At 45.6% G+C, this 22,108-nt stretch overlaps 1 protein-coding gene across 5 annotated transcripts in view; it reads right to left on the bottom strand.

The window, feature by feature from the left end:
* MAPK15 (mitogen-activated protein kinase 15) overlaps positions 1 to 22,108 on the bottom strand; it is a 62,866-nt gene that overhangs the window by 6,632 nt on the left and 34,126 nt on the right. For all 5 annotated transcript variants that reach the window (XM_073329704.1, XM_073329703.1, XM_073329705.1 and 2 more), the window contains 3 exons: positions 16,088 to 16,225; positions 15,669 to 15,774; positions 3,892 to 4,186 (listed from right to left, as the gene is read on the bottom strand). In XM_073329704.1, the coding sequence (XP_073185805.1) occupies positions 3,892 to 4,186; positions 15,669 to 15,774; positions 16,088 to 16,225 (539 nt within the window). The remainder of the gene's footprint in view (positions 1 to 3,891; positions 4,187 to 15,668; positions 15,775 to 16,087; positions 16,226 to 22,108) is intronic.

Here is a 22,108-nt window from a genome sequence, read left to right as displayed (position 1 = left end):
AAAGACTGAGAGTGGATAGGTCATTACACAAAGTGAAACTATTTCCCCATGTTTATTCCCCCCCCCCCCCACTGTTCCTCAGACATTCTTGTCAACTGCTGGAAATGGCCCACCTTGATTATCACTACAGAAGGTTTTCTCCCTGCGCCCCCCCCCCCCCCACTCTCCTGCTGGTAATAGCTCACCTTTCCTGATCACTCCTGTTACAGTGTCTATGGTAACACCCATTGTTTCATGTTCTCTGTGTATATAAAACCTCCCCACTGTATTTTCCACTGAATGCATTCAATGAAGTGAGCTGTAGCTCACGAAAGCTTATGCTCAAATAAATGTTAATCTCTAAGGTGCCACAAGACAGCTTTGAGTAATTTGAGTGGTTGCATTTGGCCATTACTGCTTCATAGTTTGCGATCCTAAACTGTAGAATCGATGAAGAGTACGCTTTGCACCCAAAAAGATCCAACCTCTTCCAGTCTGTTTATATGGGGTGGATCTGAAATGGTGTTGTCTACCCTGCTTGTTCCCGGCCTCTACCACTACAGAGTTTGGTGTGGGGTGTGAAAATAGGAATTCCATCCTGTTGGAAAGGACATAATTTTTATCTGCTCTTTTGCAGGTGTGCTGAATTGTTGCTGGGGTTTGCCAGACAGTCTTGACTGGGTCCATGACAGCCTAATTTACAGGGACGACAATCTTGGAGGAGGCTGGAGGATGTCCAGCAACTTATGTTCCACCACTACTTCTATCGGTATCTCCTGGGAATCTGCAATCCTCTTAAACATTTTGTGGAACTGTTTAAAGTCATCTATGAGGGTGGTGGGGGCATGATAGCTTCATCTGAGGAAGAGGATGAAAAATTGGCAGTTAGTGCAACTTCCTGATCCAAAGTGACCTCTAATTCCTTCACTGCCTCTTCTGGAGGTTCAGAGGGGGAAGCAGAATGCCTTGCCCTAGGCAGACTGGGAACCTTAGCATAGTGTTGGCGCTATGCTGTCCATAGGCCCCAGTAAGGCCACTGTAGTGGAAAAAGCATAGATGTCTATACCAGCCTTGAGTCTTGTGTGGTACCTATAGTGCTCTGGTGGACCTGGTCTGGTAGCTGTGTGGACAGGCAAGGAGTGATGGGAGGAGTGGATTTCATCATCTTCATCCTTGCCAACTGGATAAAGAAGCAGCTGATCTGGCTGGTGTGGTAAGTTAATTCCGTACCAAGCGTGCTGGAGTGAGGTCAGTACTAAGGAGTGGAGATTCCAGTGCCGAGGAGATCAGAAGATCCTTGTGGTGGAGAAATTGTGTGGTACCAAGAGCATCTGTTCAAGAGGAAGTAAACAAAACTAACTAGTATTCTCTAGTTAAAACTAGAGAGAGAAAAACAGAGGCATTGCTAAGAGCTTCATCTCAAGCAGAGGGCCGTAGAGAAAGAACTGAGGGGGTGTTGGCTGCACAGGGCTATTCACCGCTAGATGCAGCGCAAGATGGGGAGAGCGCATGTGCAACCCAACCAGGCACTGCTACTAAAAATGTCCAACTACAAGCGCTGGGGCGCAGACTCACCTAAAGTGGAGCACCCACAGGGACACTCCTCAAAGAGAAAGGGTGGGAGTCTTTGTTTTAAAGTTTTTAATAAGATATGGTCTCCATGCTGGGCTGAAGATAGCTTGTTCTTCTGTAACAGGCTTTGGCAGGTTGGGTCTGAGGCCATGTCTACACTACTGGCTAAACCAGCACTGCTGCGATCAATGCATCAGTGCAGATTTAGCAGATCTGGTGAAGATACACTAAGTCAATGGCAGAGCACTCTCCCGGCGATGTCTGTCTGTACTCCACCTCCCCAACAAGCAAAAGCTATGTTGACAGAGCGTCTCCCGTCAACACAGTGCGATATAGACACTGCTGTAAGGCAACCTAAGTTGCGTCGACTTCAGTTACGTAACTTAAATAACTGAACTAGCATAACTTAGGGCTGGTATACACTTACAGAGTTAGTGTAGACCAGCCTTAATGGACAAATTGGCCGCACAAGAATCACTGGCTATCATTATTGTGCTTCGGCTTAGTGATAGCTTAGATGGGGGTGGGCACGCTCTTTGACCTGAGGGCCACATCTGGGTATGAAAATTGTATGGCAGGCCATGAATGCTCATGAAATTGGGGGTTGGGCTGTAGGAGGGACTGAGGTCTCTGGCTGGGGGTGCAGGGTCTAGGATGGGACCAGAAATGAGGAGTTCAGGGTGTGGGAGAGGGCTCCAGGCTGGGGCAGGGGTGCAGAGGGGGGTGAGGGCTCCAGCTGGGGGTGCAGGCTCTGGGATGAGGCTGGGGATGAGGGGTTTTTGGGGTGCAGGAGGGTGCTCCAGGGTGGGACCAAGGGGTTTGGAGGGCGGGAAGGGGATCAGGGCTGAGGCAGAGGGTTGGGGTGTGGGAGGGGGCCAAGGGTGCTGCTCCCGGCAGCGCTTACCTCAAGCAGCTCCTGGAAGCAGCAGCATGTCCCCCTCTGGCTCCTATGCAGAGGTGCAGCCAGGCATCTCAGCATGCTGCCCCATCCACAGGTGCCACCCCTGCAGCTCCCATTGGCCATGGCTCCCAGCCAATGGGAGTTGTGGAGCCCCTTGGCTGACCCTAGGCATAGGAGCCAGAGGGGGAACATGCCGCTGATTCCGGGAGCTGCGCAGAGCCACAGCATAGGCAGAGTGGGGCAAGCCCTGGATCCCTCTCCCTGGCAGGAGCTTGAGGGCCAGATTAAAACATCTGAAGGGCTGGATCTGGCCCTCAGGATGTAGTTTGCCTACCCCTGGCTTAGATCTATTATATATGTATGTAACATTAGCTTGAAATGCCTTCAATTAACTCTGCTGTATTCCCTTTTATTTTGTATTTGTCACCCTCTCTTTTAATTCTTCTGTAAAAAGATAATTTGTACTGAAAAATTCTGTATATCCTTAAAAAAAACACTAACTAGCCTTTTACTAAACTATAATAGAGTGCCCATTAAATCATAGTGCCCACTAAATCATAGAATATCAGGGTTGGAAGGGACCTCAGGAGGTCATCTAGTCCAACCCCCCTGCTCAAAGCAGGATCATTCAATATTCCAGGTGCATTTGATAATCTTTAAAAAAATATTAACAGACCTATTAGTTATCCCAGATCAAATAACCCAGAGACAACATAAGTAATAAAAATTATTTGGTCTGTTCACAATCCTCACTAGAGTCCTCTATTACCACTACCAGGTCTACCCAACTCCTCATGAGCAATGGCAAAAAGGCAGGCCTTGCATCATCCCCTGAAAGCGAACAAATATGAGCTCTTACAGCCCAAAGGAAGGAGTTCCAAAGACCCAGGAACCCTACAAAGAATGCCCTCCCAGCTGTTCCTTCTCTTATACTGATGGGGCTTTGACTGTAATTGTGGCAGTATGTCACAGGGAGAGAGGAAGTCTCTCACATAGGTCCCAGGCCAGTTTGGTGGCACATTCTACTGGTATGTGATTTGAGAATGGAAATAGTAGAAAGAAAGGACTTTGGGAAGGAAAGATATTGCTTAACAGGCAAAAGACTTATCTGAGTCTTTACTGGTAAGTTTGTGATTCTTGAATGAGTATTTGGTGTTCCAAATATTTGAGTAGGGAATTTCAACACCCAGCACCTCTCCACAAAAGTGTCAGTACAAATCATTCTGAGAAAGGAAAATTCCCCGCCCCCCAACTGGAAATTCATTTGTCTTGATATTCTCTCTGCACTGTCTTCCTGGTGCAACTTCCCTTCCCCTTTTACACTCACCATCTCATATTGCCCCTGTAAATTTCATTGGTTTCTATCTCCTTCCTGCTTCGCTCTCCCTGTCCTTAGCTATTATGTGCAACACATTCTAATTCAGGAGGTTGGTACATACTCTGAACAGTGGTGTGCGTTATGGGGTTGTAAAGCATGTTGATTTTAGGTCTCTGGCAGAGAGTTCCTGCTAAACCCTCTCTCTGGCTGGAAACTTCACAAAGCACTGTAGGCCCTGCAGGCACATGTGAACTTTTCATAAGAGTGGGTCTTGGCTCTCTCTGATCCCCAATGGTAGATAAAGGCACAAAGCTGGTGTTTGGAAGAGATGGTTTGAACTGAGATGGACTTGGTTGAAGGTTCTCTCTTTGGATTTGTTTCTGTTGACGGTTATTTGCCTTCCTTTCCAGAATCATCTGCAGGAACAAGAAGCTGGTTACGTTTTTAAAACATATAAACGTGATTAAGAACATAAAGATGGCCACATTGGTCTGACCCAATGGTCCAACTACCCCATCTTCCCAAGTGGCTGGTGCCACATACTTCAGAGGGACTGAACAGAACAGGGCACTTTATCGATTGATCCATCCCATCATTCAGTTCCTGGTTCTGGAAGTCGAATGGCTATGCAGGTGGTGTTGGAGAGAAGGCTTTGGATTCTTTGACCTTGGGATGGTGTTCCAAGAAGGAGTGCTAGGTAGAGATGGGCTCCACCTAACAAAGAGAGGGAAGAGCATGTTCGCAAGCAGGCTGGCTAACCTAGTGAGGAGGGCTTTAAACTAGGTTCACCGGGGGAAGGAGACCAAAGCCCTGAGGTAAGTGGGATACCAGGAGAAAGCACAAGCAGCAGCGCACAAGAGGGCAGGGCTCCTGCCTCATACTGAGAAAGAGGGCAGATCAGTGGGTTATCTCAAGTGCCTATACACAAATGCAAGAAGCCTGGGAAACAAGCGGGGAGAACTGGAAGTCCTGGCACAGTCAAGGAATTTTGATGTGATGGAATAACAGACTTGGTGGGATAACTCACATGACTGGAGTACGGTCATGGATAGATATAAGCTGTTCAGGAAGGACAGGCAGGGCACAAAAGGTGGGGGGAATTGCACTGTATGTAAGGGAGCAGTATGACTGCTCAGAGCTCAAGCATGAAACTGCAGAAAAACCTGAGTGTCTCTGGATTAAGTTTAGAAATGTGAGCAACGAGGGTGATGTCGTGGTGGAAGTCTGCTATAGACCACCGGACCAGGGGGATGAGGTGGACGAGGCTTTCTTCCGGCAACTCACGGAAGTTACTAGATCGCAGGCCCTGGTTCTCATGGGAGACTTCAAACACCCTGATATCTGCTGGAAGAGCAATACAGCGGTGCACAGACAATCCAGGAAGTTTTTGGAAAGCATAGGGGACAATATCCTGGTGCAAGTGTTGGAGGAACCAACAAGGGGCAGAGCTCTTGTTGACCTGCTGCTCACAAACCGGGAAGAATTAGTAGGGGAAGCTAAAGTGGATGAGAACCTGGGAGGCAGTGACCATGAGATGGTCGAGTTCGCGATCCTGACACAGGGAAGAAAGGAGAGCAGCAGAATACAGACACTGGACTTCAGAAAAGCAGACTTTGACTACCTCAGGGAACTGATGGGCAGGATCCCCTGGGAGAATAACATGAGGGGGAAAGGAGTCCAGGAGAGCTGGCTGTATTTTAAAGAATCCTTATTGAGGTTACAGGGACAAACCATCCTGATGTGTAGAAAGAATAGTAACTATGGCAGGCGACCAGCTTGGCTTAACAGTGAAATCCTTGCTGATCTTGAACGCAAAAAAGAAGCTCACAAGAAGTGGAAGATTGGACAAATGACCAGGGATGAGTATAAAAATTGCTTGGGGATGCAGGAGTGAAATCGGGAAGGCCAAATCACACCTGGAGTTGCAGCTAGCAAGAGCTGTTAAGAGTAATAAGGGTTTCTTCAGGTATGTTAGCAACAAGAAAGTCAAGGAAAGTGCGGGCTCCCTTGAATGAGGGAGGCAACCTAGTGACAGAGGATGTGGAAAAAGCTAATGTACTCAATGCTGCTTTTTGCCTCTGTCTTCACGAACAAGGTCAGCTCCCAGACTGCTGCACTGGGCAGCATAGCATGGGGAGGAGGTGACCAGCCCTCTGTGGAGAAAGAAGTGGTTCGGGAATATTTAGAAAAGCTGGACAAGCACAAGTCCATGGGGCCGGATGCGCTGCATCCGAGAGTGCTAAAGGAGTTGGCGGATGTGATTGCAGAGCCATTGGCTATTATCTTTGAAAACTCATGGCGATCAGGGGAAGTCCCGGACGACTGGAAAAAGCCTAATGTAGTGCTCATCTTTAAAAAAGGGAAGGAGGAGGATCCTGGGAACTACCGGCCAGTCAGCCTCACCTCAGTCCCTGGAAAAATCATGGAGCAGGTCCTCAAGGAATCAATTCTGAAGCATTGCGAGGAGAGGAAAGTGATCAGGAACAGTCAGCATGGATTCACTAAGGGCAAGTCATGCCTGACTAATCTAATTGCCTTCTATGATGAGAACTCCCTCTGTGGATGAGGGGAAAGCGGTGGACGTGTTGTTCCTTGACTTTAGCAAAGCTTTTGACACAGTCTCCCACAGTATTCTTGCCAGCAAGTTAAAGAAGTATGGGCCGGATGAATGACTATAAGGTGGGTAGAAAGTTGGCTAGATTGTTGGGCTCAACGGGTAGTGATCAATGGCTCCATGTCTAGCTGGCAGCCGGTATCAAGTGGAGTGTCCCAAGAGTCGGTCCTGGGGCCGGTTTTGTTCAATATCTTCATAAATGATCTGGAGGATGGTGTGGATTGCACCCTCAGCAAGTTTGCAGATGACCCTAAACTGAGAGGAGAGGTAGATACGCTGGAGGGGAGGGATAGGATACAGGGGGACCTAGACAAATTGGAGGATTGGGCCAAAAGAAATCTGAGGTTCAACAAGGACAAGTGTAGAGTCCTGCACTTAGGACGGAAGAATCTCATGCACCGCTACAGACTAGGGACCGAATGGCTCAGCAGCAGTTCTGCAGAAAAGGACCTAGGGATTACAGTGGACGAGAAGCTGGATATGAGTCAGTGTGCCCTTCTTCCCAAGAAGGCCAATGGCATTTTGGGATGTATAGGTAGGGGCATTGCCAGCAGATCGAGGGACGTAATCGTTCCCCTCTATTCGACATTGGTGAGGCCTCATCTGGAGTGGAAGCTGGGCCAGACCTGAGGGGAACTGTGAACCCGTTCATCTGGACATGATTTGGGAGCCAGCCCCAATCCTGCAGGACAGGATCCACAGGAGCTGTCACTCCCGAGTATGTTTGTTTTAACTATTGTTTTCCTCTGTTTTGCATTTGCAAATCCACAGGGCTCAACTGTTTGTTATCTTCTCCATTCTCTGAAGGGCTACCACAAAGTTATTTCTTAGTCATTCTCCTGGGATTTTTTCCAGTCTAATTTTAATTGGCCAAAGTGATGTATTTTCCAGTCCCTCTGCATTCTTTTAAGCAGCACTCCAGAAACTCCTCTCCTCTCCCAGTCCATGTAATTGTCATCTGCAACCTCAACTCCTTGCTAATCACCTCCCTTATCTGGTTTTGATACCTGGCTTTCACTTTTATTTCATCAAAATCTTCCCTACCCTCATACACGGTGACTAATTTCCATGCTGATGTTCCATCCAATCCCTTAGAGGCCTAACTCCTCTCATTTTATTTCCAACAAGAGACCAGCTCTCCCACTCACAAAATTGATCCCTCATTTGACCATATCTTCACCAACCATTGCTCCTTCAATACCAGAGTTTCCTCTCTATCAACTGTCATTTTATTCAACGTCACCCATTTGTTCCCTGATCGGGCCATCTGTGACCGCTAATTGATCACCATCCATGATTTCTCAGCCACACCACTCTTGTCTCAATCTTCACCCCACTTTACCAAATCATTCTGTATGGAGAGATCTTGGCACACCAGCAAAATGCCTGGACTACTACTGATAATTAGAATATTGATTATCATGCTCATTGCCAAAAGCAGCTAAATCAGTAGGCCTTAACAGGCCTCTGCAATGACCTTACTATAATTAAGCAAGCAGCCGGGGGGGCATGGGTTGAGGGGGAATCTGACCCTGTGTCCTTCCTGATAAGATCTCTGTTGAAACTGCTGAGGTATGTGTTTTAGAAAAAACAGGATGCTTGCCTAGATCTGCCCTTTGGGATGTGTTTGTCAGGGTCCCCAAAACATGCGGACTCTGGAAAAAAACCACATCTGTCTAATAGATGGTTTAAGGAAAACTCGTTGCTTAACCTTTGAAATTGTTTGCTTAACAAGTTTTTTGATATTGTTACACTAACCTGAATAAATAAGGAAACTTCATGGACACAGCTTAGGATCCCCAATGGCAGCTGAAAGATGGGCCAATTGGACGGCTGTCATTGTACCACTCAAAGACCACTCCAGACTTCGGTAATTACTGATTTTTGGGGTGTTTTATTAACCTGTTGCAGACATGTTTAAGTGCTTAAGACTAAAATAAAGTGCAGCTTTAAGTGAAAGCAGTCTTGTATTGTACTGTGTGTGCCAGACATCTATTGGTCGGAGGGCCATGTTTCCCTTGATTTATTTCCTGCCACTGCCTCACCAAGAGTAATAGTTACCAAAAGCTTTGGGGTTTTTAGAACCACAGTAACAGAATTGGAGGCCCCAGCGAGGATTGGTGGAGAGGAAGGAGACGAATGGTACAAACAGTTTATCTATTGCAATAGGAGGTAAAAGATGGTGTGGTGGGGTACCTCTCCACAAGTGCCTGTGTCATAGGTCGAGTTAATTTATGGATAAATTCTGTTACTGGGACTTAGAGCTCAACCTGTCAGCCTGTTTTGAGTGGGGAATTATGTCCAAAGGAAAGTAAGAACAGTTAAAAATTATGTTGGGGAACAGCTTGACTGATTTTGTACTTTGCTACTGATACTTTGCAACTGCCTAAAAAGCAATTTTGAGAAAAGTAGTAAATTAACAAACAAAGGATATTACTGTGTCAGGACCTTTCCTTAGGTAAAGGTCCCGCAGACACACAGAGCCCTGAGTCCACCAGGAAGGGATGTAAAGTTTGGGTCCCTTACTTTCTGAGTGCCCAAGAGAGAGTGGGGTTAGAGCCCTAAACTGTGTGGGTAACAATCCACTCCTTCCAACGTCTGACTCTCTCATTAATTCCCAACCCTCCTTCCATTCCTCCTCTTGATCATGCAGAATCTTTCCGATGGGCAGGGGAGAGATGAAGAGGGAAATCAACAAACTTTGTCATGATCCCCTTCTCCCATGTAACTACCTTTTTAGGTCACTTGCTTGTTCACCTTTAACCCCTCCAGCCATTCCTGTGAACCCATCCCCTAAACCTCCATCACGCTTACACTCCCTGCCTACTTTCCTCCACTACTTCTCACCATCTGCCTAATCCTTTGCTTTATTTAAGATTTATCGTCTTCATTCTTAAAAAAAAAAAAACACCCCCTCCTTGCCTCTCTAGTTACTGCCCTCATCTCCCTCTCACTTCTAAACTCAATGAATGTCCCACCTATAAGTGCGACCTCACACATTTGTCTTCTCCTGCTCATCCCAGATCCCCTCCAATCCAGCTACTGACCTCTCTGCTCCACTGAAACTCCTCTCATTAACATCTCTAATGACCTCTTCCCAGCTGAGACTCAAGGCACGTACTCATCCTCCTAGACCTCTCTGCTATATTCGATGCTGATAATCATACTGTGACACACTCTATACGATTTTATAAAAGTATGCTAATGAGTGTGAATATAATGTAACTGGACTATGCTTCATGCAAAAGGTCTCTTGTAAGGTATTACAAAGCTTATAATATACTGAGTGTGGTCATCCTAGTTGTATAAATGTATCACTCTAGTATCTGAAACTAGAATATAACTCTGAGGGCCTATTGTAATTATGCAAAGTGGGCCATTAATGGTGGCTTGGAATCTTGATGGCTCCTATTAACCAGGACAATGGTCTGTAGATGGCTCTGTTTCACTTGTAAGTCTTCCTGTATACATGTGTGCTGGCAAGTGGGTAATGAAGTCTTACAGTGACATGTGATCATGTCACCTGAACTGGAATCCATCTTTAACCTGGTCCTTTTCCATTGTGAAGGAGGGAATGGGAACCCAGAGAGGGACAAAAGGATTCCCGCCTTATGCAAAAGATATATAAGTGGGTGGAACAGAACAAAGAGGCAGCCATCATGAGAAATCCCCTACCTACCACCTGAGCTGGAACAAGGGCTGTACCAGGGGAAAGGACTGTGCCCAGACTAGGAAGGCATCCAGTCTGTGAAAGAAACTTGTTGAAGCCATCTCTGAGGGTGAGATTTTAATCTGTATTCAGTTTTATTACTGTATTAGGCTTAGAGTTGCGTGTTTTATTTTGCTTGGCAATTCATTTTGTTCTGTCTGTTACTACTTGGAACCACTTAAATACTAGGTTTCAGAGTAGCAGCCGTGTTAGTCTGTATCCGCAAAAAGGAAAGGAGTACTTGTGGCACCTTAGAGACTAACCAATTTATTTGAGCATAAGTTTTCGTGAGCTACAGCTCACTTCATCGGTGTGAATGATCAGCATCCGATGAAGTGAGCTGTAGCTCACGAAAGCTTATGCTCAAATAAATTTGTTAGTCTCTAAGGTGCCACAAGTACTCCTTTCCTTTTTATTTAAATCCTACTTTCTGTATTTAATAAAATCACTTTTTACTTATTAACCCAGAGTACGTATTAATACCTCAGGGGGGAAGCTGTGCATCTCTCTATCAGTGTTATAGAGGGTGAACAATTTGAGTTTACCCTGTATAAGGTTTATACAGGATAAAATGGATATATTTAGGGTTTGGACCCCATTGGGAGTTGGGCACCTGAGTGTCAAGGACAGGAACGCTTCTTAAATTGCTTTCAGTTAAGGCTGCAGCTTTAGGGCCCATGGTTCAGACCTTAGGTCTGTGTTGGAGCAGACTGGTGTGTCTGGCTCAGCACGACAGGGTGCTGGAGTCTCAAGCTTGCAGGGAAAGCAGGGGCAGAAGTAGTTTTGGCACATCAGTTGGCAACCCCCAGGGGGTTTCTGTGATCCAACCCGTCACACTCTCCTTTTTTACCCTGTACCCTTACTGACCTTCCTACCCTGGTTCTCCTCCTACTTCTCTAACCACTACTTCAATGTCTCTCTTGTTTGCTTCTTCTCCTACTACGCATGAGAGTTTCTCAGGACCCTCTCCTCTTTAATACAATAGACCCTGCCTTTGGATAATTTAAATCACTCACACTATTTCAAGTATCATCTCTGCACTGATTACTCAAATCTTTTTCTCCACTCCTGACTAGTCTTCTTCCACCCTAGCCTGGGCCTCAGCCTGTTTTGAATGTCTCTTCATGGCTGTTTCACTATGAACTTAAACTTAACACGGCCAAAGTCAAATTCCTTATTTTCCCCATTCTCCATCACCATTGATAAAACCACTATCTTCCCTATCACTCCAGGTTGTAACGCAGGTTTTTCTTAGATGCTTCCCTTACCCTGATCATCCAAACTGTGTCTAAAGTCGATCTTTTTTCTTTTATCTGTGCAACTAAAGGTCTCATTCAGCCTCTCATAATTTCTTCATCCATAAATGATCTGGAAAAAGGGGCAAACAGTGAGATGGCAAACTTTGCCGAGGATACAAAACTACTCAGATAGCTATTTAATCTTGAATACTGTGTGTAGAGCTGGTTGCCACATCTCAAAAAAAGATATATTGGAATTTAGTACAGAAAGGTCAACAAAAATAATTAGGGGTATGGAACAGCTTCCATATGAGGACAGATTAATAAGACTGGGCCTTTTCTGCTTGGAAAAGAGACTACTAAGGAGGGATATGATAGATATCTATAAAATCATGACCAGTGTGGAGAAAGTAAACAAGGAAGTGTTATTTAGCCTAGTGGTTCTCAACCTTTCCCTTTCCAGGCTCCTGTACTCCCTTCCAGAGTCTGATTTGTCTTGCGTACCGGCAATTTCACCTCACTTAAACTACTTGCTTACAAAAGTGTCACAGCACATTATTACTGAAAAATTGCTTGCTTTCTCATTTTTACCATATCACTATAAAATAAATTGGAATATAATTACTGTACTTACATTTCAGTGTATAGTATATAGAGCAGTATAAACAAGTCATTATCTGTATGCAATTTTAGTTTGGACTGACTTCACTAGTGCTTTTAATATAACCTGTTGTAAAACTAGGCAAATATCTAGATAAGTTGATGTACCCCCTGGAAGACCTCTGCATACCCCCAGAGATACATGTTCCCCAGGTTGAGAACCACTGATTTAGCCCTTCTCATAACACAAGAACTAGGGGTCACCAATGAAATTAATACGCAGGAGGTTTAAAACAAATAAAAGGAAGTACTTCTTCACACAATGCACAGTCAACCAGCAGAACTCCTTGTCAGAGGATGTTGTGAAGGCCAAGACTATAGCAGGGTTCAGAAAAGAACTAGATAAGTTCATGGAGGATAGGTCCATCAATGGCTATTAGCCAGGATGGGCAGGGATGCAAAACCATGCTCTGAAGTGGCCCTAGCCTCTGTTTGCCTGAAGTTGGGATTGGGTGATGGGATGAATCACTTGATGATTGCCCTGTTCTTTCATTCCCTCTGAAGCACCTGGTATTGGCCATTGTCACAAAACGATATACTGGGCTAGATGGACCATTGGTCTGACCCAGTATGGCCGTTCTTATGTTCTTGTCTTGAGTATGATGTCATCCTTCTCTCTGCTCTTCCCAACATCCATATCAACCCATTCTAGGCCATACAAAATAATTCTGCTAAGATCATCTTTGGACACTGTTCTGATCTTATCAGCCACTCTTTGAATCCCTCCACTGACTGTCCTTCCGCTTATCTCATTGCTTTGTGACATACTTCTTTGTATGTAGCCAAGAATTTCATTGGCATTTTTACTATCCTCTTGAACTGCAAATTCAAGTCTAATTTACTTTCCACCATCAAACCTCAGTCTCTCTGACATTCCTTCTCCACATATATCTCCCTCTAACTGAGAATGTGGCTTTCAAGTTATTCTCCCTCCCACCCCCCAAGATCATAGAATCCTAGAATATCAGGGTTGGAAGGGACCCCAGAAGGTCATCTAGTCCAACCCCCTGCTCGAAGCAGGACCAATTCCCAGTTAAATCATCCCAGCCAGGGCTTTGTCAAGCCTGACCTTAAAAACCTCTAAGGAAGGAGATTCTACCACCTCCCTAGGTAACGCATTCCAGTGTTTCACCACCCTCTTAGTGAAAAAGTTTTTCCTAATATCCAATCTAAACCTCCCCCACTGCAACTTGAGACCATTACTCCTCGTTCTGTCATCTGCTACCATTGAGAACAGTTTAGAGCCATCCTCTTTGGAACCCCCTTTCAGGTAGTTGAAAGCAGCTATCAAATCCCCCCTCATTCTTCTCTTCTGCAGACTAAACAATCCCAGCTCCCTCAGCCTCTCCTCATAACTCGTGTTCCAGACCCCTAATCATTTTTGTTGCCCTTCGCTGGACTCTCTCCAATTTATCCACATCCTTCTTGAAGTGTGGGGCCCAAAACTGGACACAGTACTCCAGATGAGGCCTCACCAATGTCGAATAGAGGGGAACGATCACGTCCCTCGATCTGCTCGCTATGCCCCTACTTATACATCCCAAAATGCCATTGGCCTTCTTGGCAACAAGGGCACACTGCTGACTCATATCCAGCTTCTCGTCCACTGTCACCCCTAGGTCCTTTTCCGCAGAACTGCTGCCTAGCCATTCGGTCCCTAGTCTGTAGCTGTGCATTGGGTTCTTCCGTCCTAAGTGCAGGACCCTGCACTTATCCTTATTGAACCTCATCAGATTTCTTTTGGCCCAGTCCTCCAATTTGTCTAGGTCCTTCTGTATCCTATCCCTCCCCTCCAGCGTATCTACCACTCCTCCCAGTTTAGTATCAACCGCAAATTTGCTGAGAGTGCAATCCACACCATCCTCCAGATCATTTATGAAGATATTGAACAAAACCGGCCCCAGGACCGACCCTTGGGGCACTCCACTTGATACCGGCTGCCAACTAGACATGGAGCCATTGATCACTACCTGTTGAGCCCGACAATCTAGCCAGCTTTCTACACACCTTATAGTGCATTCATCCAGCCCATACTTCCTTAACTTGCTGACAAGAATACTGTGGGAGACCGTGTCAAAAGCTTTGCTAAAGTCAAGAAACAATACATCCACTGCTTTCCCTTCATCCACAGAACCAGTAATCTCATCATAAAAGGCGATTAGATTAGTCAGGCATGACCTTCCCTTGGTGAATCCATGCTGGCTGTTCCTGATCACTTTCCTCTCATGCAAGTGCTTCAGGATTGATTCTTTGAGGACCTGCTCCATGATTTTTCCAGGGACTGAGGTGAGGCTGACTGGCCTGTAGTTCCCAGGATACTCCTTCTTCCCTTTTTAAAAGATTGGCACTACATTAGCCTTTTTCCAGTCATCCGGGACTTCCCCGGTTCACCACGAGTTTTCAAAGATAATGGCCAATGGCTCTGCAATCACAGCCGCCAATTCCTTCAGCACTCTCGGATGCAACTCGTCCGGCCCCATGGACTTCTGCACGTCCAGCTTTTCTAAATAGTCCCTAAACACCTCTATCTCCACAGAGGGCTGGCCATCTCTTCCCCATTTTGTGATGCCCAGCGCAGCAGTCTGGGAGCTGACCTTGTTAGTGAAAACAGAGGCAAAAAAAGCATTGAGTACATTAGCTTTTTCCACATCCTCTGTCACTAGGTTGCCTCCCTCATTCATTAAGGGGCCCACACTTTCCTTGGCTTTCTTCTTGTTGCCAACATACCTGAAGAAACCCTTCTTGTTACTCTTGACATCTCTGGCTAGCTGCAGCTCCAGGTGCGATTTGGCCCTCCTGATATCATTCCTACATGCCCGAGCAATATTTTTATACTCTTCCCTGGTCATCTGTCCAACCTTCCACTTCTTGTAAGCTTCTTTTTTATGTTTAGGATCCGCTAGGATTTCACCATTAAGCCAAGCTGGTCGCCTGCCATATTTACTATTCTTTCGACTCATCGGGATGGTTTGTCCCTGTAACCTCAACAGGGATTCCTTGAAATACAGCCAGCTCTCCTGGACTCCTTTCCCCTTCAAGTTAGTCCCCCAGGGGATCCTGGCCATCCGTTCCCTGAGGGAGTCAAAGTCTGCTTTCCTGAAGTCCAGGGTCTGTATCCTGCTGCTTACCTTTCTTCCCTGCGTCAGGATCCTGAACTCAACCAACTCATGGTCACTGCCTCCCAGATTCCCATCCACTTTTGCTTCCCCCACTAATTCTACCCAGTTTGTGAGCAGCAGGTCAAGAAAAGCGCCCCCCCTAGTTGGCTCCTCTAGCACTTGCACCAGGAAATTGTCCCTTACGCTTTCCAAAAACTTCCTGGATTGTCTATGCACTGCTGTATTGCTCTCCCAGCAGATATCAGGAAAATTAAAGTCACCCATGAGAATCAGGGCATGTGATCTAGTAGCTTCCGTGAGCTGCCGGAAGAAAGCCTCATCCCCCTGGTCTGGTGGTCTATAGCAGACTCCCACCACTACATCACTCTTGTTGCACACACTTCTAAATAGATAGAGCAGCATGGGACAGTATGATGAGCAAGGTCAGGTATAAGTGCAGGACTAGGGGTGAGTGGAAGGTGAATTGAAGGAGGAGATAGGTAGGATTGAATGTCTGTGGAAAGGGTGGCAGGTAATCTGGAGAAGTAGTGTTATGGGAAGCAGAATAAGAGGAGCTACCTCATACAGTTTATTGCGATATTCTGCGACAGACAACTGGATATCGTCATCTAAAGGAAGAATCACATCGTAGTCCAGAGAGGGCTCCTTGGTGGGGCAGTGGAACCTACCAAGAAGATATCAAATATGTGACGAAATCTGAGAGTGAACACACACACAAAAACACAACAGGAGAGGCACTAGATATTAATAGATTTTAAGGCTACAATGAAAGCTAAAACAAAGACAGAGCGTGAGAGATCTGAAATATCACATACTAAAGGCACCCTCACCTTTTCACATGAAGAGGAGGAGAAAGCGGATTGAAAACTACCTTTACCTTCACCATTTCACATGGCAGAAGGGAAACTTGTGCTGGTAGCAGTCACACAACAGGCTTGGAGGGGGGCTGGGAAATGTCACACTGGCAATGCCCTCACCTTTTCACATAGGGATGTTGCAGGGCCTCTTCTGCAGTCAGCCGTTTGTCAGGGTTAAATACTAAGAGCCTCTTTAGAAGGTCCAAGGCATGAGGGGGGATAGAGGAGGGTAAAATTTCCTCAATTGTCACTCGCCGTCTGAAAGGCAAGAATCAAAGTTGTAGCTCCCAGTGCCCAATTTCACTGCAAAACCCTGTATCTCAATCCTGGGAATCTCATGGAGGTAACTCCTAACCCCAGATTTCACTCCCAAGGAGTGGTTCATGACTAATACTACGGTTTTGTCATGGATATTTTTAGTAAAAGTCAGGGACAGGTCACGGGCAATAAACAAAAAAATCACAGAAGCCGTGACCTGTCCCTGACTTTTACTAAAAACATCCCTGACAAAGGGAAGGAGGAGGGTCCAGCACCCTGCCCCTCCCCACCACAGTGGCTGGGAGCTGCAGAGACCCAATTGCCCAGTGGCTGGGAGGAGTCCCCGCCGCTGACTTGTGGGACTGGGAGCTGCAGGAGGGGGGTCCCGCACTGCCTGCGGAGGCAGGGTACCTGCAGGGAGGCCTCTGCCAGCAGTGGAGTCTGAGGATCTCCAGGGGGCCACTGCTGGCTGGGAGCTGCGGGGGGTCCCGCTGCCCATGGAGGCCGGCTGGCTGCGGGGTCCTCAATGCCTCAGAGGTTGCTGGAAGTCAGAGTCTGTGACTTCTGCAACCTAATCTTAGCTTTTGTCATGACCAGCCATACACTGTCGTGCTCAAATAACTAGATTATTGTGAGGTCTCAAACCTAGCTAGGTAATGACATGGAAACATTTTTCTGTGTTACTAAGAGTTAGAAAACTAAGCAAAGAAACACGAGCAAAATATCTTTGTTAGGAATTTATGATAGAAGTAAACTGCTAGGAACACATACATAAAAACTGATATAAATTTTTTTAAAAGTCAGTTCAAATTAAAAAACCCTTCATTACAAAACAAAATCACTATTTTTAACTATGTTGCAATATCATGCTGGTGACCTTCTGGGTGACTGGATTGGGGGTGCCAGAGTAGTGGAGGTGAAGAGGCCATGTTGGCCCTCTTGCTTTTGAAAGTGGACAGGTCTGGCCAGTCTGCTTTTTGCCACAGGCCTGGCTCAGCCCCCTGCCCTTCTTCTTCCTCCCATGGGCCCACCCCCTGGCCAGGCCGGAAGCTGGAGCCCGGGCAGCTGTGGGGAGCCATGGACCCTCCACCAGCCAGGGTAAGGGGTTCCCACGAGCAGCCCCCGATCCATGTCCCTGTGGCCTGGGACCCCTGCCCAGGCAGATGGAGTGTCCACAGCTCTCCGAGCAACTCTTACCATGGCCTAGCTGCTGCTCTTTAGTCCCCGGGCCCCCTCCTCTAAGCCAGCCTGGAAGCTGGAGCTAGGCCGGGGTAAGAGCTGTGCAGGCACTTGTGGGGAGCTGCAGAGCCTCCACCTGCCCTGGGTGGGGGGTACAGGGGTGGGGACATGGGCAGGGGGATGCTCTCAGCTGCCCCCACCCCAGGCAGGTGGAGCAGGGCCTTGTGGGAAAGAGGAGGGGCAAGGGCAGAGCCATGGCAGGGGTGGGGCCTCGTGCCCCCCTCTTCTAGGAAGAATCCATCACCTCTAGACTGGATACTGAACAGTATCATCTCTCCATTTGTCACAAGTCCTTCTGCTTATTTGTATTTATCTGTTTTTGTTGTGTGAAAGGGATAGTTAGTGGTTATGGTGTTCTTTGAACATAATGATTCATATTATATAATGAATGTGATACTTTGATGTTGACACACACATATAGTAGTCAGAGTTAAAGTTGCAAAGGAAAAGAACAGCTACTTACCTTACAATAACTGTGGTTTGAGATGATTTATCTGTGTGGATCCCTTCCAAGGTACACATGCACCTCACGAATGAGAGATCAGAATTTTTGACCAGCAGTGTCTATCGGGGCGTGCCTGCACCCTGCATATCTTTCTGCGTCTCCACTACCCTTCAATTCCCTAATTCAGAAACCCTATTAGGATAAGACTCAGAAATAGGGATGGGTTGTGGATCATGGGATCTCATGAACAAAATATCTCTACGAACCAAATTACTATAAGGTAAGTAACTGTTCCTTCCTCTTTGATGCATGGATCCCACTCAAGGTGACTAGTTAGCAATATCCAATTAGTAGTAGGAGGAACTGAAGCCAGTTCAGTGAATTATACAAAATTGTTTATGAAAGCAAGCAAAATTTGGAGACACACTGGATTGCTTAAGTTAAAGAAGTGGAACAAGAGGTCCTCAAGTTCCTGGAAGTGTCATGGGTTGCCATGACAATTAGATAAAAGATTTTAAAAATGGGAGGAAATATTTATAGTTCAAATAACTTTTGTTTAAATTGGTTAATTTCAGCAGAATATGGTTGTCATCTCTCCTTGGACATCATTTATATAGGGGCCACTGTGACAGACAACAGGACAGTGAATTAGGAGGAAGTTTCACCATCATGGCTGCTACCAGTCTCCCAGTGTCCTGGGATCCTCTAAAACACCACTGAGACTTTATCATCCTGATCTTGAAAGGTGTCTCCGGCTTGATCTGGTCAGGACATTACCCCATCCACCAGCTTCAACTAAATCTTGAACACCACCTAGAATTGGCACCCTGGGTTCCAGCTGTCACCCCGTCCCTGGAGTGTCATTTTCCTTCCCCACCCTTTTTCCTCCTCTTTCCTATCTTTTTTTTGTCTGATAAGAGTCTGATTTAGCCTCCAAGAAAACTCCACCTTTTGTAATATTGATGTGACCAGGGAAGTAGCTAAAAGTAATGTCCTAAATAGCCCAATGCTGGTAAAAGTTTGCCAATTCTTAAGAGTGGCTGATAAGACCATGTGCTGGGCCTATCATTTCCCAGCACCTGGACTGCAAGGGAAATAAAGTGTTAGAGACAGAAGCTGCATTTTCCATCTTTGCTGATCTTTTCTCTCCCTTTTTCAGCAAGTTGTCTGGCTTTGTCTTAAAGAAAAGATGATTGGACTTCAACAACTACCAAAGACCATCTTAACTCTCTCTCTCTCTTTCCCCCAAAAGGGATAGTTAATACCATCTTTAATATGATCTAAGACTTTCAAGCAGAGATCTTCTGCTATAAAAGACTATACTGTGACATTATTGACATGAACTGTGACCGTATAGATCATTGTTTCAACCTGGGTCCTATGGTTGCACCAGGTCTTTTAGCTTTAGAGGAGGTCAAGTGGGGTGTCTATGGAAAGGTTGTAGTTTTCTGGTTATGATTATGCTATCTGTATGCATGTTTCATTTATGCATATAAAGTTACAAGTATTGGCTCTGTACTGTCTGTATTTCAAACTTGTGCTATGCTTCTGGGTGACACCCCAGACAATTTGGTATCAGCACTGCGTAGCCTGCTTGATAGCCCATTAAGCACCATCAGCTATACAACTGACCCACTGAGAGAAGGTATATACACCTTGTGACTCAGCAAGGCAGGCAGGGACATGCTAAGTTTTTTCTATGCCATGTGCTGGAGAGCTTGTCTTTGAAACAAAGAAAGCAGAGGCCACATGCCAAGAGATTATAAAAGGCTGCTCTATCTCCTTCATCTTGTCTTCAATGCTGCTTCTTACCTCTGTAGGAACCTTACTACAAATGGAAGCTTTAAACAAAGGACTGAATGACCCATCCCAGCTGTAGATGTACTCCAGAGATTTGATTTGAGCCTGCAGTTTATTCCATCACTGCTACAAACCTGAACCAAGAACTTTGCCATTACTGTATGGAACTGATTCCATTTAACCAATTTTTAGCTCTCATCTATATTTCTTTCTTTTATGAATAAACCTTTAGATTCTAAAAGATTGGCAACAGCATGATTTGTGGGTAAGCTCCGACTTGTATATTGACCTGGGTCTGGGGCTTGGTCCTTTGGGATCAGGAGAACCTTTTTTTCCTTTCACTGGGGTATTACTTTTCATAACCATTCATCCCCATAACAAGTGGCACTGGTGTGATACTAGGAAACTGGACTGTCTAAGGGCATTGCTTGTATGACTTATGGTTACCCAGTGGGGTAAAACCAAAGTCCTCCCTGTCTGGCTGATTTGGCGTGCCTTAGAAGTGGAAAAACCCCAGCCTTAGGCTGTAACTGCCCTGCTCCAAGCAATTTGTCCTGAATTGATACTCTCAGAAGAGTCCCACCAAAGGCAGCATCGTTACAGTAACCAAACACTTAACTGACACTGGACTTTGGGAGACACCAATCCACATCTGGGCTTTCCTGGGAACGTTCAAACTAACATGTAAACAATGGCATTGGACTGCAAAAAGCTGAATCATTCATGGACATGTGACTTGCCCAGGTGGCTACAAACTCCATCCCGTTGCTGTGACTTCGCACAGAAGAACAAAGGGGTTTCCGCCCACAAGAGAGAGACTATAAAAGGCTCTGGAAGCCTCTCCATTTTGTCTTCAGCTGGCTAAAGAGATGGCCTCTCCACCCCCAAGAGATGCCTGAAAGAAACTGGAACAAAGGACAGTAACTACAGGGAGTGTGAGTGATTGCTGGACCCGGACTAGGAAGGAGTCCGGTCTGTGAAAGAAGCTTATGGAACATCCCTGGGGGTGAGATTTCATCTGTAATCAGTTTCTTAATGCACTAGATTTAGACTTGCGTGTTTTGTTTTATTTTTCTTGGTAACTTATTTTGTTCTGTCTGTTATTACTTGGAACCACTTAAATCCTACCTTCTATATTTAATAAAATCACTTTTGCTTATTAATTGACCCAGAGTAAGTAATTAATACCTGGGGGAGCAAACAGCTGTGCATATCTCTCTAACAATGTTAGAGAGGGGTGGACAATTTATGAGTTTACCCTGTATAAGCTTTATACAGAGTAAAACAGATTTATTTGGGGTTTGGATTCCATTGGGAGCTGGGTGTCTGGTTGCTAGAGACAGGAGTTAAGTCTTCGGTGTTTTCAGTTAAGTCTGCAGCTTTGGGGCGCATGGTTCAGACCCTGTGTCTGTGTTAGAGCAGACTGGCGTGTCTGGCTCGACAAGGCAGGGTTCTTGAGGCCCAAACTGGCAGAGAAAATGGGCTCAGAGGTAGTCTCAACACATCAGGTAACAGTCCCAAGGGGGTTTCTGTGATCGAACCCATCACATATACAGCAAAAGGGAAAGGAAATAAGGAAAATTCTTTAAATAAAAGTCTTACTTAAGTCTTTAACTCCCCCCCCCCCCCACCTCTTTTCCCATGTGTTCAACAAGATGTTAAAATGTTTTCAATGGTGGCTGTTACAACTAGAGTAAACCAGCAATAACTTGACACAAACCACAAAACATGCTTAATGTTTCATCACTAAGCAAGGATTTTATTAACAGCTTATCCCTTGTTGGGCCCCAAGTACCCCCTGTGGCAGTGCACCCCATTTTTATCATAATAATATCACTATGAAGATGACATAATTATGTCATTGGAAAAGTAATGATTTGCAGAACATGGTTATCCTATTTGTATGCATATATCATTTTTTATCTGAAGTTATGAATATTTACTATGTATCTGTATTTCAAATGTAGTTACACCTGGGTAATGCCCACTAGACAAGATGCTTTTAGTCAAGATCGTGGGTGGGGAAGGGCCTATTCAGGGCAATTGGCCATTAAGAAAAAGCAATAGGTCTTAGGAGAAGTTTATCGCCCACCTGGTGAGGAGCCTTCCTGGGAACACTCCAAACAGCCTGTGAGTAATAGCTACCATGACTCTACAAGGACACATGGTCAGACCACATGATGCTGGACTCTATCTTGAGATGTCAGTATTTTTCCACAGACTGGTCTGGGAACCAAGCTTTGAAACAAAGGGTTCTCACCATATGCAAAAGCTCTATAAAGCAGGGAGTGACTGTGACGTTGCACTCCATATGTTTATGGAAATATACTTATGAGTGTAAATATAATGTAACTTGAATATACTTTATGCAAAAGGTATCATTACAAAGCTTATAATCT

The sequence above is a fragment of the Lepidochelys kempii genome, chromosome 2 (genome assembly GCF_965140265.1).
Source record: "Lepidochelys kempii isolate rLepKem1 chromosome 2, rLepKem1.hap2, whole genome shotgun sequence".
NCBI classification, from domain to species: Eukaryota; Metazoa; Chordata; order Testudines; family Cheloniidae; genus Lepidochelys; species Lepidochelys kempii.
The sequence above is the reverse complement of the archived record's forward strand: the minus strand, read 5'-3'. Positions and strand labels throughout refer to the sequence as shown.